At 37.1% G+C, this 18,243-nt stretch overlaps 1 protein-coding gene across 1 annotated transcript; it reads right to left on the bottom strand.

Moving 5' to 3' along the window:
• Positions 1-5,320: 5,320 nt before the first annotated feature.
• On the bottom strand, positions 5,321-11,021 carry LOC140150352 (uncharacterized). The gene is made up of 4 exons (XM_072172360.1): positions 11,000-11,021; positions 9,216-10,419; positions 8,548-9,093; positions 5,321-5,444 (listed from the first exon to the last, which is right to left on the bottom strand). Exons 1-4 carry the CDS (start codon positions 11,019-11,021, stop codon positions 5,321-5,323), a joined length of 1,896 nt encoding a protein of 631 aa, XP_072028461.1.
• Positions 11,022-18,243: the final 7,222 nt, after the last annotated feature.

Raw genomic sequence — 18,243 nt, 5'->3', positions numbered from 1 at the left:
CATCAGGCGTACAGACATATATTCAGCCAAGTAATTAGTTGAAATGCAGATTTTCAAATGTTCAAATGTTCAAAATGCTTATGTGTTTAATGCTGAACTTTTTATTGCATCTCTTCTGTTGTCTTGTTAGTTGTCTTGTTAGGTCTGATGTCAATATTTTCGTCACTTACTAGGAATGTAAATCACCTGCAACAAACCCACAGAGCAGCAATTGTAATTACGTCTTTTTCATACTCTCAAATAGTTATATTAAGTGGATTGCACTATATCGAGGTGTACTACTTGGCTCGTTTTTTCTCACTCTCACACCTTCTCTGTCATTAAACACCTACTTGTGGGGATATTGCACACATGTCTCACTCACTATAGGAATGCTAAGTGTAAAAGCGTAGTCTACCACATGTTATAGTATAATGCTCTTTGCATGCAGCATCAAGCTGCATGCCAGGTGTACCGCGCCGCGAGTGTCAACAAATAGTAATATTTTTTTATATTCAGTTTAATGCGTTTTCCATGAATAGCCAGTTTGCGACATTTTTTACCATATTGTAGCTGAAATAGTGTTACATAATGGGGGGGGGGTGGTTATCCCACATATTTCAGAAAAAAATAAAAACGGTCCTGTAGTCTTTAATATTTGCATTGAAAGGGAAGAAATCGGCGCAAAGAAGTTAGGAGTTCCACACTTTTACGACGGAATCAAACGAGGAAATGCTGATCTTTCCAACTTCAGTTTGTATTTTGTCTTCTCCTTTTTTAAGTAAACAATTCAGTGCCCATTTTCAAAATACAAAACAAATATCGCTAAAATACAAAACAAATATCGCTAAATTAACGCTGTTTGTTGATATGTTACTTATTTTGGTTATCTAACAGACACGGTTGCTATGGCGATATAATCCTGCTACAGGTCAAATGACAATGCTTTATAATTAAGCACTGTACAGCAGTCTTAAAGTGTTAATATTGAGCACATTGGTATAGTATAGTGATATCGCCATCTGTTGCTTTCAGTTTATTCCGTATATAAAACCCCATTGGTTGTTTTTTAACTTGTTGAAAAGCAATGATATCATAATAGCTTAAAACACAACATTGTATCCAACCATATCAGAATGAGATTATTCTACATACAAGAGTTTGTGTGTAATGCAATTTTTAGGGAAATCCACTTGGATCAGAATAACAAATTCAGTCATATCTATAATAATTATCTTGAAATTCCCTTGGCTCAATGTGACCATTGTAATGGATCATGTTATGGTCATCATTGCTATAACTGTGAAAGATGAATGATTGAGCTATTAATATAATGAGGGTTTTTGTTACTATTAATGTAAACAAGTTTCGGGCAGATGTTGGATAACTATAAAGTGAGCTGTGATCTATGAATTTAGCGAGGTAATGTGTTGGAATCATCCAACTTCGAGTTATAGCTAAAGTGCTATATATATTCGGACTCTGAACGAAGGAGATATTGTGGAATCATCCCGAAGAGAAGGATTTATTTTGGTCTTCGTTGTCAATAAATAAAATTAGAAATCAGTGTATTTTATTGATTGTAATTGATTATATGTATACATGTTTATGCCAGAATAGTATTTAGTCATTCTCTACTTTCCATTAACATGATTAAAGATTTACTTTTTGTCAAATTGTCAAATAGTGTGTTGTTATTGTGCATTCGTGCGAGAACTGGGAAAAGCTGTTTTGGCCTTAAGGCTTTACGACTCGTAACAACATTAATATCTTACATTGTTTGTATTATCTTACAGTATTGTTGAGAAATTAAATAAAAAATTGCTTTGTTTTTGCATTGTTGTTGTTGCTGGCGCTAATAGCGCTCCTCCTAATGTTATGAATTCTCTAGAGAGACGAATAAGAGTTGACAACAAACCGTCCCTATTTAACACGTAAAGTGCTTTAGGTGATTCGTGCTTTTGTATGGTTTTACTCTGTCAAAAGAGGGCGACGTTACTGGGTTTTTGCCAGTGAAAACCCGTTTTTGCATTGAAAGTGATATAGTTTAATCAGCTCGTAAAGTTAGGATTTTACCACTACGCCGAAAAGTAAACCCACGTTAAGAGTGCTATTAATTGACCTGTCTGGTCTTTATTTTTTTTTGTGTTAAAGAAAGCAGACTAAGTGTAGGACTTGAATTAATAATTCATGATGCTTCTGGCGAAATGTCACAAGAAAATTCTCAAAATGAAATATTTTGATATTAATCCGCAATGTTATAGGGCCCGCCAATTACGACCTGATCAAAGTATACTTGGATTCTATTCGACAACATAAGCTGTGATCACAACGTCTTGCTGCTAATGTTGTTGCTGTTGTTTAAAGTGTCTGCTGATGATATAGCCGCAACTAAACATAAACTAAATAACTGGCGTGGTTGTGGAAAATATCAGCTATCCTATACTTTTTGAGTCGGGACAATTCTCGCTATTCGCAATAAGGGCGCCGCCAGCGGTTTGCGATGTAATCGTGATGTATCATGGGAAAATCGTGATGTATCATGGGAAAAGGTCGACATCAAGTCCGCGCAATACGAATATTACCATGCTATTACATAGGAACACGTTGCAATATTTTTTAGTTTGTCAATATAACGGTATTACACGCAAATCGATAGAGAAAAAATTAATTGTGCACATTTCAAATCACATTATTAAGTATTATTGAGTATCGATTCGCGTGTAACACCTTTATTTTGACAAACTAAAAATTTTTTGTCACGTGTTCCTATGTAATAGCATGGTAATATTCGTATTGCGCGGACTTGATGTCGACCTTTTCCCATGATACATCACGATTACATCGCAAACCGCTGGCGGCGCCCTTATTGCGAATAGCGAGAATTGACTGTACCTTTCTCGAAATATAAGAATTTTACGCAACTCCCACATTTTCAAACCTTTCCACGGATTCAAATATCAATCGATGATCTGTATTCGGAGTGCTAATCGCTGCGCATCATCTGCGCATGAGGCGTCTATTGTCATTGATAGATATTTGACTCCGTGGAACAGATAGAAAAGGAGGTAGTTTCGTAAAATTCAAAAAGTATGTGATAACTGATATATTACTCAACCACATCGGTTATTTAGTTATGCTTGGTTTATGCCTTAAAATAGCCAAAAAAATCAGTTCCCGACGATACCGTTCTTTCAGGGACACCCCGTAAGACCCGTTTTACCCTCCCAAGTAAAAACGCAGTAATTGTAAAACAGATACTACGACGTACCTTAATACTAAAGATATCATTATTTTTTTAATCATTTTGTTCATAAAATCGCCATGGAGTATCTGCAAATATACAATATAGTAAATACTGCATTTTCATTTTGAGGCCTATATTTCGAATCAACGCAGATTCCGCCTTTTCACTGGAAAGGGCAGCGGTTGTTATCATGTAAAGAACACAAAACGAAACATGCAACAGTGTTCGATTATATCGCAAAAATGACATATTGGACTTGTGTATTTGACACGTTCTGGAATTGATACCATGATAATTCCTGAGGATACGGGCACGTTAAATAACAAGATTGGGAGATTCCCGTTAAAATTCATACTCCCCCCCCTTTAATCTCGTACACAGGGCGTATATTTTTCAGTTGGAGTCACTCACTCGGTTGTCAGGTGAACCTCATTTGAAATTCACCCTCCCTGTGTGGGAGATTAAGGGTATTTCTTCCATAGGGGGTGTATGGATAGCAACTGGAACAGGTAATTTCACGCAGTAAATGGGATTCAATTTCGTAGCTCATATACGTGTTGAAATTGTAAATGGCCTTTCCTGATGATAGAAGATAAGCGAAAACATCGATCGCTGGGTTGTAAATGCCATCACATTTTTGCCAATGGCAAAGCAATTTGATATTGTTCATGCTTTGTTAAATATAGCTAGTTTGAGCTATTTGTAAAAGCTTTTATCAATGGGTGAAAGAGATTCGGAAAGTGATATGGATATATTAATCTCTGACGTAGCATATCTTCGGAGTCATTGAATTCAAGCTTAAGCTATCGCCCTTGCTCGGTGAATATTCACCGGTCAAAACGTTACCGGAATCGCTTTACGCGATTAATTTTCATATTAATTGATTTTTCGTTAGGTTGATGACGTCAGAGCTTTGAGAAATATCAAAAAGGGATATTGCTCTTGATAAGAATAAACTTAAGATGAATTTAAATTGGATACTACTTTTTTGTAGCCTAATCAAAGTTTGCGCTGTGTTTTCAACAGTGCAGAGTGTCATTGAAAGGATGTAGCCACAAATATTATATAGACTTGATTTGGGTATACATTTTGCTTCGAGTCACACTTGAGGAATTCAAGATGTTTAACATCTTGTAATACCCAAGTATCTTTAGCTTATGTTTAGTACACGTAGTAAGTAAGATACTCCGAAGAAGTAACATATATATGACATATGTGCATGTGTGGATGTCTAAAAAGTGACGGTAAAAGGTAAAGTCATGCCGGAGTAATGCTCACAGGCCGAAGTGTCCAAGGTAAAGTCATGCCGGAGCAATGCTCACAGGCCAAAGAGTCCAATGCAAAGTCATGCCGGGGCAATGCTCATAGACCAAAGTGTCCAAGGTAAAGTCATGCCGGAGCAATGCTCACAGGCCAAAGAGTCCAATGCAAAGTCATGCCGTGGCAATGCTCATAGGCCGAAGTGTCCAAGGTAAAGACATGCCGGGGCAATGCTCACAGGCCGAAGTGTCCAAGGTAAAGTCATGCCGGAGCAATGCTCACAGGCCGAAGTGTCCAATGTAGAATCATGCCGGAGCAATGCTCACAGGCCGAAGTGTCCAAGGTAAAGTCATGCCGGGGCAATGCTCACAGGCCGCAGAGTCCAATGTAGAATCATGCCGGAGCAATGCTCACAGGCCGAAGTGTCCAAGGTAAAGTCATGCCGGGGCAATGCTCACAGGCCGAAGTGTCCAATGTAAAGGCATGCCGGAACAATGTTCACAGGCCAAAGAGTCCAATGCAAAGTCATGCCGGGGCAATGCTCACAGGCCGAAGTGTCCAAGGTAAAGTCATGCTGGAGCAATGTTCACAGGCCAAAGAGTCCAATGCAAAGTCATGCCGGGGCAATGCTCATAGACCAAAGTGTCCAAGGTAAAGTCATGCCGGAGCAATGCTCACAGGCCGAAGTGTCCAAGGTAAAGTCATGCCGAAGCAATGTTTACAGGCCAAAGAGTCCAATGCAAAGTCATGCCGGGGCAATGCTCACAGGCCGAGGTGTCCAAGGTAAAGTCATGCTGGAGCAATGCTCAAAGGTCAAGTGTTCATCCTTGGCATTTAAGTCAGACTACTTCCTTGAATTAATTGTCTTGTTGTAGGGGTTCGCCACTCATCCCGTACACCGAGTATGTGTTCCCTTCCTAGCACTTTAGTATCTGTTGGTACCCATTTGTAGTCCTGCCTGGGTGGAGAGAGTCAATAAAGGTTAAGAGGCTTATCTAAGAGCACAATACGATAGCGCCACCGCTATTTGAAATTTTACATAAGGATAGGGGACTATTTATTCAGTTGCAAAAACAAGATATCTTAAAATGTAACCAAGAGTTATTTTTCAATTGTTATCATTTCAAGATGTCCGCATCAAATTTACATTTCCGCGAAATACATTTCAAGATCAATTTCCCTTTTTTATCTTGTTTGTTAACATCCGGTACCATGAGCATCGAGTTTCATATGACACCAAGGAAAAAACACACATCACTATAATTCGACGATTTTCATCAAATTACAAAATATACATCCTAACTCCCACTGTCTTATTGAATGCATATTTCACAGCGAGTTCAATAATAATTGTCATGAACACAGCACAAAAATAGTCCTCACTTACACAACCCGTAACAAATCTAAATCTGCTCATGTTATGACAATTTGATTGACACAATCGTGTGCACCTTTAATCTATACCGTATTTGCTGCTATAAGCTCTAAAATGACAAATATTTCTTCGTATATGTTGCAACGAGATCAATTCGTGGTGTTTCTTATTTTATATTGTATTTTTCCCAATACTATTTTATTCCAACAATTAAAACAAGGCCAATGTTTTGTATAGAATCTATTGCTGATTCACTAATGACAGTTGCAAGCATTTCTCCAGCAGTGTACAACCAGCACGTATGTATCACCTAATACAAATTTGCAACAAGCAACAAACTTAATTATCTAATTTGTATTCCATGTAGACATTATTACCAAGATGGAAACATCTGTAAATTTAAAAGCGTTAAGAAAACACATGGCACGCTATGATCCCGGTACTATTACATTGCATGACGACAGTCACTGCCCCGTGAGTTATTAGCTTATCTACGGATGACTCAACATGGTATCACCTTGTCAGCTGAGTATAATTGGGTTGCCAGAGTATTTTTCTATCACTTTTTTTTTCATCCTATGCTTCTTATTATCTTCCTCAAGCATCCTCCTTTTTTTCTTTTAAACAGTTAAGCAATACTTTTAGCAACCCGCAATGTTTCTATTTACATTAATTTTATTAAATTTTTCCATTTAATAAACCCCAGCTTCAATTATTGTGTTAACACATTAAGAGCGCTGTGTTTAACACAATTCTGCAGTTCCCTGTTTGCCATGGTGTGCTAAACATTGCTTTTCTGTATATTTTCTCTTAGACGTCCTTCATCGTATTTATCATTACATGCGAATTGAACCATTGGACCCACCATATTGACGGAGCAGAAAGCAATGTGATATATAGCGCTTTCAGTACCAGGGCGCCGCTGCCTGAAATGATGTTGACTTACATGCGAGATGGTTAACTGCAGAAATCCGTACGTTGGGTGTGTCATGAGACCTTTTTGAGCTAAGCATGTCAGTTTCCACTCTAACGCTTACTGTCAAACCCAGGGTTTCTATTTGATTTACATTTGACAAGGTACAGCTTTAAAGGAATATTAAACGAGTTTGTCATTTTCTTTTTCAATAAATGTGTACTGCGCTTATGTATATGGCATATAGGGGGAGGTGGGTGGGTGTGTGTGTGTGGGGGGGGGGTGTTATAATTAAGTATATGTGGGTGGACAGGGAATGCGGGCTGGTTTCTGTATGTGAAGGGTGCTACCAGCCTTGGTGCTACTATGTGCGTGTTCGCCAATCTGGTGGGTTTTTTTTTACACCTTTATGTAAATAAAGGACAATGTTGATAGTAATGTCCTCTTTCCGTTTTCTGGTTTTTCATGTTTATCGCGCAATATATTGAATAACCGTCTGTATTCAATATTACTGTAAATCCTACATCAGAGACCTTTTAGATGTTGTTCAAGACATGTCATGCAGCAAAGCCATGTCCGCGTTAATACATTGATGTTCCATTCGCTTGTAAGAAATAATTTAATCAGACGTTATTTTTCAGTGTAGTGTAAAATTGATGAAACCGGCTAGCTGACCAACTGTACGAGTCGCACGCACGATTACTTTGTTTTGTGAAATATCGTATTCAAGAAAGAAATGTCATTTTAATTTGTGACGTATTAATGGTGCACACACTTTTGTTTCAATTATGTTAAAAGCATGCTGTATAATTCCCTTAAGGAAACCTTCTAGACAACATTACGTTAATACGTACATACAATTTTCATTTCATAACGTAGATGTTATTTGAAGGATCTTTTTCCCCTGTGATTTCTAGACATCTCATTTCTCACATGCTAATTCAACCTTTGAAAATGTCACAAGAAGTATCACCGTATACACACAAAGTACAATTTGCAGGAACATACTGCAAGAAGTGGGTGTGGGGTGTATGTGGGTGGTGGATGTGGTTGTGGGGTCGTACCATAGAATTGTCTAATTCTGTGGACCGTATCTGTTCAGGTGTTTTCAATGTACACAAATAACACGAATACTATAGAAAATTTAACTTTTACTCACAATCTGATCATTAACTCAATAGGCCAGATGTCTGAATAGTGTTCTTATAAAACATTATTTCTAGATATAAATTTATGATAAATGATTTATTAAAAATGTTCTTATATTTTGTGTGTTAACAGTTAATTATGGAATTATTATAATCTGATCTACTGGACTTACGTTTTTTGTGAGTGGCAATATTTCACATCCTATTTTGGATGCATCATCAGGCCAACTGATGTTAAAGCGGCAAAAGTTCGTTGACCTGTGAAGAGGATGTTACGTCACAGGTCGAAGATGAGCCCAACCTCTGAGGGATCTTCTTTATCGCTGAACAATAGGCCCCTGCCAAGTTGTGTCGTAGCCCGCCTCCCTTGTTAAGTGAAGGCTCCTCCCGTTTAACATAAATCGCTTCCTTGACTCCTCTCTCAAACCATCTGCTTTCGCGATCTAATATCTTGACGTCCTTGTTGTCAAATGAATGATTAGTGCTATCTAAGTGCGTGTAAACCGCAGAGTCTCCGCAACCAGTGCTAGCTCTCCTATGCTGGTACATGCGCTTCGCTAGAGTCTGTTTGGTCTCCCCTATGTAAAGGTCATCGCATCCACTGTCCTTTCACTGAATTGCATACACAATGTTGCTTTGTTTGTCCTTTGGTTGTTTGTCCTTGGGATGGACCAGCGCTTGCCGCAAAGTGTTCTTAGGTTTGAATGACACTGGGATTCCTTGATCTTTGAAAATTCTGCGAAGTTTCTCCGACAGTCCAGATACGTATGGAATAGTCACGTTCCTGCCGCGTTTAGATTCACCGTCACCTTGTGTAGCTTGTGCGGTGGACACTTTATCAGCTGATTTGGTTTGAGAGAGAGCCTTGTGAAAAGTCCAATCGCGATATCCGCAAAGATTCAAGGCCTTCTGAAGGTGTTCGCGTTCCTTTTCCTTTGCCTTCTCGCTTGACAGAATCGTGTCCGCTCTATGAAATAGTGTCCGTATTACTCCGAGCTTATGAATCAGTGGATGGTGGGAATCAAATAGCAAGTACTGATCTGTGTGTGTGTCCTTTCTGTACACAGAAGTTTCTAAGCGACCATCACTTTCCACTGTAACTAAACAGTCCAAAAAGGCAAGTTTGCCTTCCTTGAGTTCTTCCTGGGTGAACTTAATATGTTCGTTGACGCTATTAATGTGATCAAAGAAGGGGGTTAATTGATCCTTACGAATCTTCACCCACGTGTCGTCGACATATCGAAACCAGTGCGTAGGGGGGGGGGGGTGCCGGTATACGATGCAAGAGCCAACCGTTCAAACTGTTCCATAAACAGGTTTACAACAATCGGTGAAACCGGCGATCCCATCGCGCATCCATGGCGTTGTCTGTAATATTTTCCATCGTAGACGACATAGGTGGTATTAAGACAAAGTTCCAGAAGTTCACAAACTTGGTCTGGACTAAGTTTCGTGCGCTCATTCAAGGTGTTATCCTTCCTTAGAAATTCTCTAACACAGTCTATCGCTTCCTTCGGTGGTACACAGGTGAACAACGCTGACACATCATAAGAGGTAATAGTCTCATTATCATCCAATCGAATATCGCGAACTTTGTTTACGAAGTCCTGGGAGTTAATAATATGGTGTTGTGATTTCCCAACCAGCGGTCCAATAATGTAAGCGATGTGTTTAGCTACATTGTACGTGACCGAGTCCACACTGCTAACAATAGGTCTCAATGGAGCATGGGGTTTATGGATCTTAGGTAGACCATAAAATTTGGGTACCGACTCACCAGGGTACAGTTTATGATACAAGATACGGTCGATAACGTCAGATTTCTCAAGTTGTTGGAGAGAGTCAATAACCTTCTTCCTATAACCACTAGTTGGATCACGTTTCAGTGGTTCATATGTCTTGCTATCATTCAACAGTTCACACACTTTGCTATGGTATTCAGTCTTGTCTAACACTACCGTGCACCTACCCTTATCCGCTGGCAAAATAGTGATGTCTTTGTCTTGTCCAAGCGTTTTAATAGCCTCCCGTTGCTGTTTATTGAGGTTAGAGTTCGGTGTCTTCGCGTTAACCAGACATGCTGAAACCTTAGTCCGTAATTCTTTCGCGTCCGAAGTGCACAAGTTGTTGTGTTTGATGGCTGATTCAGTAGCTGTGATCAGTTCTACATGTGGTATACAATTCGGTGCCACAGAAAAGTTCAAACCTTTCGCTAACACATCCCTTTCGGTCTCCGTTAGCGGGCGACTAGATAGATTTTTAACCCATTTGTCTTTCAGTTCCTTATCCGGTTGTAATCCATCGCTTTTCCTCCAGTTAAGGTCCGAGTCCGCTCGAGAAGCTCGCGTCGAATTCTGCAACCTTGCAAACTTGTTTTGCTGCCTGGCTTTTGACTTCCGGTGCTGGGTTAACTGCGCGTGCGCGGTGAACTGTATCACTTCATCGTAAATATCAGCTGTTAATTTCACACGTAAATCCTCCGAAATACGGTCTATTTCTGTCCTCAAAATATTGATAGTAAAGTTATTTTGACGAACACGTTCGTTGAGCAGATCTTTTTTGCTCTGGCTATGATTTTGCTAGCCTTATGTCCTTTCACAAGCGGTTTAATCCACAAACTCCGTGGTGTAGTTTCAGAGTGTAAACAACGTAGATTAAAACGGAGATGGTTTCTATTGTCCGCTAGTTTTCTCGAGGTCTTCTCAAATTTCCGAACCAAATTTAGGCTATCCCGACCAAATTGGTTGAAAATACGATTATGAAGATTATCATTCATCCAGGTAAAAATAACTATGGAATTATTATAATCTGATCTACTACTGGACTTACGTTTTTTTTTGTGAGTGGCTACGACACAACTTGGCAGGGGCCTATTGTTCAGCGATAAAGAAGATCCCTCAGAGGTTGGGCTCATCTTCGACCTGTGACGTAACATCCTCTTCACAGGTCAACGAACTTTTGCCGCTTTAACATCAGTTGGCCTGATGATGCATCCAAGATAGGATGTGAAATATTGCCACTCACAAAAAACGTAAGTCCAGTAGATCAGATTATAATAATTCCATAGTTATTTTTACCTGGATGAATGATAATCTTCATAATCGTATTAACAGTTAATGTAATTATTTCGTTTGTGCTGAAAGCGTGTTGTACAATTCTATAGGGGCATGCATGTGACATTTGATGAATGTAATATTCATATCTTATCATTTCTTACATTTCTTTTCCCATCTGATTTGAAGAAATCCATCTCATGTTTGATAATTTCTTGACGAGTCACCCTTTGCAAATGTCACTTTAGGTATTATGTTGCGCTTAACACGCTACATACAAATTCCACTCACTAACAACTTGTCCAAATCTGATATTTTTTTTAATTTTAAAAACCATATTCATAAATCATAAAACCAAATTTAGTCATGTTGACATAACATGATTGAATAGACATTTTGGGAGCAAACTATACCTGTGATGTTTTAATGTCAAAACTTTAATTTTGGTCAATTGGCTTATAGTACACGTATATAAACTGAGCTCAAAAAGAAACTTATAATTTTTCACAAGGTCATATCTTGAAATCCTGTCCATCAAATTGAACCAAAATTACACACAGATTTACTTCAATACTCTACTCTTAACACATGTCAGTAACCAAGCAGTTATCAACTGACACAACAGCAAATATGCACTGACATGGGACAGCTTCCTGGACCACATTCACAGCCTAGCCCTGTTTCATGAAAAAAGTGTATGAGAAGCATAAAGCAGCACCGTTTTATCATCTGTGCAAGGATCTTGTGTGCATTCTCACAGATTTTTTATTCTGGGTGCCAAATGTTGGGCTGTGAAAGTGAAGGAAGTCCAGGAAGCTGTCCCATGACAGTGTATTTTGCTGTTGTGTCAGTTGGACAACTGCTTGGTTACTGACCTGTGTTTTGAGTAGAGTATTAAGGTAATCCTGTGTGTAATTTTGGTCCATTTTGATTGACAGTATTTTAGGATATGACCTTGTGATTCACAAGTTGTAAAAATTATAAGTTTCTTTTTGAGCTCAGTTTATACAGCAGACGTCCTACGCTCTGGATAAACGTCAGAGTGACGTCGTTGGGGTTTAGTATTCTTTATGTATCTCACTGTAATTTGGTAATAATGTTACCAAAAAACCTTTTTCCAGATTCTGAATAAGAAATTGTGTGAATGCTAAAGTCAAAATATATCTCGTTCAACACCAGACGAAACTATAATATTATTATTGCCTGATTAGTGTCTAAAATGCATTTGCTGCATAAAACATTTTTGTTTTCTATCATTTGCGTAATTTTTTGACTAATGATAATAGTGACGATGACAACGATAATAATGATGATCATGATCATCATCATGACGATGTTGATGATAATGATCATGATCATGCGATCATTGATTTGCATGATGATGACGATGATGCTTGACGATGATGACGACGACATAATAATAATAGCGACATCTAAAGTATCTGAAGTCGAAAAGATGGATAAATCTCAGATGATCTATTCGTTTGGAAATGCCTAATCAATTTTTGTATGGAGTAGAATGCATATATTCAGCAAGGCAGCCATCTTTGTTTCACTGTTTCATAATATTTCCCTTTAGCTCCTTGCTGGTGAAACTAAATTTGAATATTTGCAAAAATTGCAACCATTCATTTTTCAACAAAATTTTACATATTCAAATTAATGATGCATTCAGAGAACACTAATAATTCCATATTGGTTTTATTTTTTGTATAGAAAAGTCCCGATAATTTTGGAAAGAAACCAAAATCCTTATGACTTAATGAAGTGCATCTACTGTCTAGTATACATACGAGCACGAACGGAGATTTACTCAATTCAGTCTCTATACGCACTCATCAAGACACAGGTGCAGCTATTGCTTTACGACATCAATTGCGTTTTATACTGTCACCTTGATTATAATAAAATTGAATAGATTTTTGTATCTGTCAGTCGAAATCTTCTCGTAAATTCATCACGAAATGACACAAAGAGAAAAGTGTATTCGCCCCTTACAGTATTGCTACAAGCAAAACAAATCAAAATATATCTGTATTATTTTATGATTTGTTTGATCGTTTTATCGCCAAAACATTGCAGAAAATAACCTTCTACTTGATGGTTTTGACCAGACAGACAAAATTAAATTAAGGGTAATTTTGAAGGTTGTTTACTTTGACATATAGAGTCATGCCTCAGGTACTGAGACCGGTCATTCATGTTACTTAGTGCAGAGGTTTTCTCTTTTATCATCTCTCTCTCAAGACGAATAAAATAGAAAGGTTGTTTACAGAACCGAAAGATGTTCTTGAATCAATGAGACAATGATGTGCTTTAGAACTTGTCTCTGTTTGTTTTGTTTTTCAGTGCCTCACTACAAATCTCTGAAGTGCGTTATAGGAAAAGCGTATAAAGCATCGCGTCACTGTGGTTAAGGTATTTGACTATGTCTAGGACAAGGGTCCCTGGTTCGATTGCAAGTTGAAAGCAATATCATTGGTAATTATCCGCTCTCCATTTCTGTATTTGAAATTGAATTGTGGGACAGTTGCAGTGGATCACAAAGAGCTCGTAGCCAGTTCCAATCATTTTGTTCATGGCCTGGTTGTTCGTACACTCTGTCTTAGGAATCATGGAAGTGTAGACATTGAATTGACACATTTGACTTTTCCATACACCCGCTATGGAAAACATGACCTTAATCTCCCACACAGGGGTGTAGATTACAAATGGAGCCACCCATTCAGGTAACCACATTTATTTTTTACTCCCTATCTGGAAGATAAGAGTAAGGACATATCTTCCACAAGGGGTGTGGATTTTAACTGAAATAGCCGCACAGCAGACGATATTGGACAGCTTTAATTGCAGACGACGTAATTTAGAGCAACATTCGTTTTGTTTCCTACAATGGTGAGCCAGACAGAGCCCTCATGAATCATTTGAAATGTTATATATCACAGACTTCCTATCGACCTAGACAATGTTTTCCGGAATATCAAAAATCGTTAATAATAAATGGAGGGTACTGATAATATCAGAAAACACACAAAATGTATAAAATGATAGACTTAATTATGAGAATAGCATTGAACTGGTCGATAAAATAGGTTTGGCTGAGGGAGGAAGTATTGTGTACAGTATGAAAAATATCGATGTTGATAGTAACGAGGGGAAAGACTCTGGCAACATTATGAAGAAAGCGATTGGCTTGGTAATGTTTTCACTGAAGGCGTAAAACAAACAATACACGAACATAATATACTTATAGTAATAGGTATTTGTCTAGCAATATGTGCCCATCATCTTATAATACATATAGAAACGCCTCCGACATTTTAATGTTTCCGCCTTCTTTAATGATTTAAAGAACTATTACGTTTGTGATGATGCGTTTATTATAATAATTCTTTTTTACTCAATAATTATTGATGTTTTTTAATCCCGAAAACTACAAATGCATACAAATTGCATATTTACGAAGACAAATAACTCATGGCTCTGTAAAACACAACGATTTCTTTTATCATCGCTTGTAACCATAAACAGGATAGAACAGTATAATATATTTTCATATCTACTGAAGATAGCAAATTTATCAAGTGAATTGATGGAGTTGCACGTGTATAACAGACTCGTTTTTATATATTGACTTATGTATAATTTTATTTATTTATTAAAACAATACGCTTGAATAAAAGCTAATAAAAATTATCAATTCAATTTTACCTTGCAGCGTTCAGTTAAGTATGCACAATTAACCCACATGTTGACCATACTGATGTCTGGCTGCCACGTTTAACAAGAATCCTTAACAATGACAGGATCGCAAACATGCTCATTAGACACGGCACAGTTTGTTAATCCCAATTCTAGGCTTGTACATAGAATTACTTTTGAATGTGTTGGGTATGAGGCAGTGGTGTAGATTTCTTTTTGACAAGGTGGTGGAAAATATGTTTTGAAGTATAGTGAATTCAGTACCTTTTGGCAACAGAATAAGTTTATGGTACAAATGCGTCCGAAAAATTTGCCATATTGAAGCTAAACTGATAGAATATTGGGCACAAGTGGAATACATTTTGATCAAAAGTTTAAATCAAAATAATGATTTATACCAACATAGATGAACTTTCATGAACATAATCAGACGTTGTTTTTCAGTGTAGTGTAAAATTGATGAAACCGGCGGACAAGGTGGCTAATAATAGCTGACCAAATGTACGAGTCGGACGCACGATTACTTTGTTTTGTAAAATATCGTATTCAAAAAAGAAATGTCATTTTAATTTGTGACGTATTAATGGTGCACACACTTTTGTTTCAATTATGTTAAAAGCATGCTATACAATTTCCTTAAGGACATTTTCTAGACAACATTATACTTTAATACGTACATACAATTTTCATTTCATAACGTAGATGTTATTTGAAGGGTCTTTTTCCCCTGTGATTTCTAGACATCTCATTTCTTGATTGCTAGTTCAACCTTTACAAATGTCACAATGTATCACCGCGCCGTTAATATACACAAAGTACAATTTACAGGAAATATTGCAAAAAGGGGGTGGGTGGTGGATGTGGTTGTGGGGCCGTACCATAGAATTGTCTAATTCTGTGGGCCGTATCTGTTCAGACATTTTCAATGTACACAAATAACACGAATTCTAGAAAGTGTAACTTTTACTCACAATCTGATCATCAGCTCAATAGGCCAGATGTCTGAATAGTGTTCTTATAAAACATTATAATGATAAATGATTTATTAAAAATGTTCTTTACATGTGTGTTAACAGTTAATATAATTATATCGTTTGTGCTGAAAGCGTGTTGCACAATTCTATAGGGCATGCATGTGACATTTGATGGATGTAAAATTCATATCTGATTATTTCTTACATTTCTTTTCCCGTATGATTAGAAGAAATCCATCTCATGTTTGATAATTTCTTGACGAGTCACCCTTTGCAAATGTCACTTTAGGTATATATGTTACACTTAACACGCTACTTACAAATTCCACTCACTAACAACATGTCCAAATCTGATATTTTTCGTCAAATTTTAAAACCCATATTCATAAATCACAAAACCAAATTTAGTCATGTTGACATAACATGATTGAACAGACATTTTGGGAGCAAACTATACCTGTGATGTTTTAATATCAACACTTTAATTTCGGTCAATTGGCTTATAGTACACGTATATATATATATAATTATATATAGCAGACGTAAACGCTCTGGATAAACGTAAGAGTGACGTCGTTGGGGTTTAGTATTCTTTATGTATCTCAATGTAATTTGGTAATAATGTTACAAAAAAAACCTTTTTCCAGATTCTGAATAAGAAATTGTGTGAATGCTAAAGTCAAAATATATCTCGTTCAACACCAGACTAAACTATAATATTATTATTGCCTGATTAGTGTCTAAAATGCATTAGCTGCATAAAACATTTTTGTTTTATATCATTTGCGTAATTTTTTGACTAATGATAATAGTGACAATGACAAAGATAATAATAATGATGATGATCATCATTATCATGACGATGTTGATGATAATGATCACGATCATGCGATCACTGATTTGCATGATGATGATGAGCTTGACGATGACGATGACATAATAATAACGACATCTGAAGTATCTGAATTCGAAAAAATGGATAAATCTCAGCTATCTATTCGTTTGGAAATGCCTAATCAAGTTTTGTATGGAGTAGAATGCAAATATATTCAGCAAGGCAGCCATCTTTGTTTCACTGTTTTACAATATTTCCCTTTAGCTCCTTGCTAATGTATAGTCGTGAAACTAAATTTGAATATTTGCAAAAATAGCAACCATTCATTTTTGAACAAAATTTTCCATATTGGTTTTATTTTTTGTATAGAAAAGTCCCGATAATTTTGGAAAGAAACCAAAATCCTTATGACTTAAGTGCATATCTACTGTCTAGTATACATACGATCACGAACGGAGATTTGCGTTTTATACTGTCACCTTGATTATGATAAAATTGAATAGATTTTTGTATCTGTCAGTCGAAATCTTCTCGTAAACTCATCACGAAATGACACAAAGAGAAAAGTGTATTCGCCCCTTACAGTATTGCTACAAGCAAAACAAATCAAAATATATCTGTATTGTTTTATGATTTGTTTGATCGTTTTATCGCCAAAACATTGCAGAAAATAACCTTCTGCTTGTTGGTTTTGACCAGACAGACAAAATTAAATTAAGGGTGATTTTGAAGGTTGTTTACTTTGACATATAGATTCATGCCTGAGGTACTGAGACCGGTCATTCATGTTACTTAGTGCAGAGGTTTTCTCTTTATACCATCTCTATCTCAAGACGAATATAATAGAATGGTTATTTGCAGAACCGAAAGATGTTCTTGAATCAATGAGAGAATGATGTCCGTAGAACATGTCTCTGTTTGTTTTGTTTTTCAGTGCCTCACTACAAATCTCTGAAGTGCGTTATAGGAAAAGCGTAAAAGCATCGCGTCACAGTGGTTAAGGTATTTGATTATATCTAGGACAAGGGTCCCTGGTTCGATGCCAAGTTGAAAGCAATATCATTGGTAATTATCCGCTCTCCATTTCTGCATTTGAAATTGAATTGTGGGACAGTTGCAGTGAATCACAAAGAGCTCGCAGCCAGTTCCAATCATTTTGTTGAGTATGGTCTGGTTGTTCGTACACTCTGTCTTAGGAATCATGGAAAAAAAGGGAAAATTGTCTGACATTGAATTAACACATTTGGCTATTCCAGTTAAAATCCATACACCCCCTATGGAAAACATGAGCTTAATCTCCCACACAGGTGTGTAGATTAGTAGATTACAAATGGAGCCACCCATTCAGGTAACCACATTTATTTTTTTACTCCCTACGTGGAAGATAAGAGTAAGGACATATCTTCCATAAGGGGTGTGGATTTTAACTGAAATAGCCGCACAGCAGACGATATTGGACAGCTTTAATTGCAGACGACATAATTTAGAGCAACATTCGTTTTGTTTCCTACAATGGTGAGCCAGACTGAGCCCTCATGAATCATTTGAAATGTTATATATCACAGACTTCCTATCGACCTAGACAATGTTTTCTGGAATATCAAAAATCGTTAATAATAAATGGAGGGTACTGATAATGTCAGAAAACACACAAAATGTATAAAATGATAGACTTAATTATGAGAATAGCATTGAACTGGTCGATAAAATAGGTTTGGCTGAGGGAGGAAGTATTGTGTACAGTAGTATGAAAAATA

Source organism: Amphiura filiformis, chromosome 4, assembly GCF_039555335.1.
Source record: "Amphiura filiformis chromosome 4, Afil_fr2py, whole genome shotgun sequence".
NCBI lineage: Eukaryota > Metazoa > Echinodermata > Ophiuroidea > Amphilepidida > Amphiuridae > Amphiura > Amphiura filiformis.
The sequence above is the reverse complement of the archived record's forward strand: the minus strand, read 5'-3'. Positions and strand labels throughout refer to the sequence as shown.

Bases quoted from the DNA above. Each gene is read 5' to 3' on its own strand.
- LOC140150352 (XM_072172360.1), bottom strand. From the start codon at position 11,021: ATGAAGATTATCATTCATCCAG. The intron at 10,420-10,999 runs GTAAAAATAACT...TTTTGAGGACAG, and splicing joins GAAGATTATCATTCATCCAG to AAATAGACCGTATTTCGGAG. The intron at 9,094-9,215 runs GTTGGCTCTTGC...TCACATTAATAG, and splicing joins TTTATGGAACAGTTTGAACG to CGTCAACGAACATATTAAGT.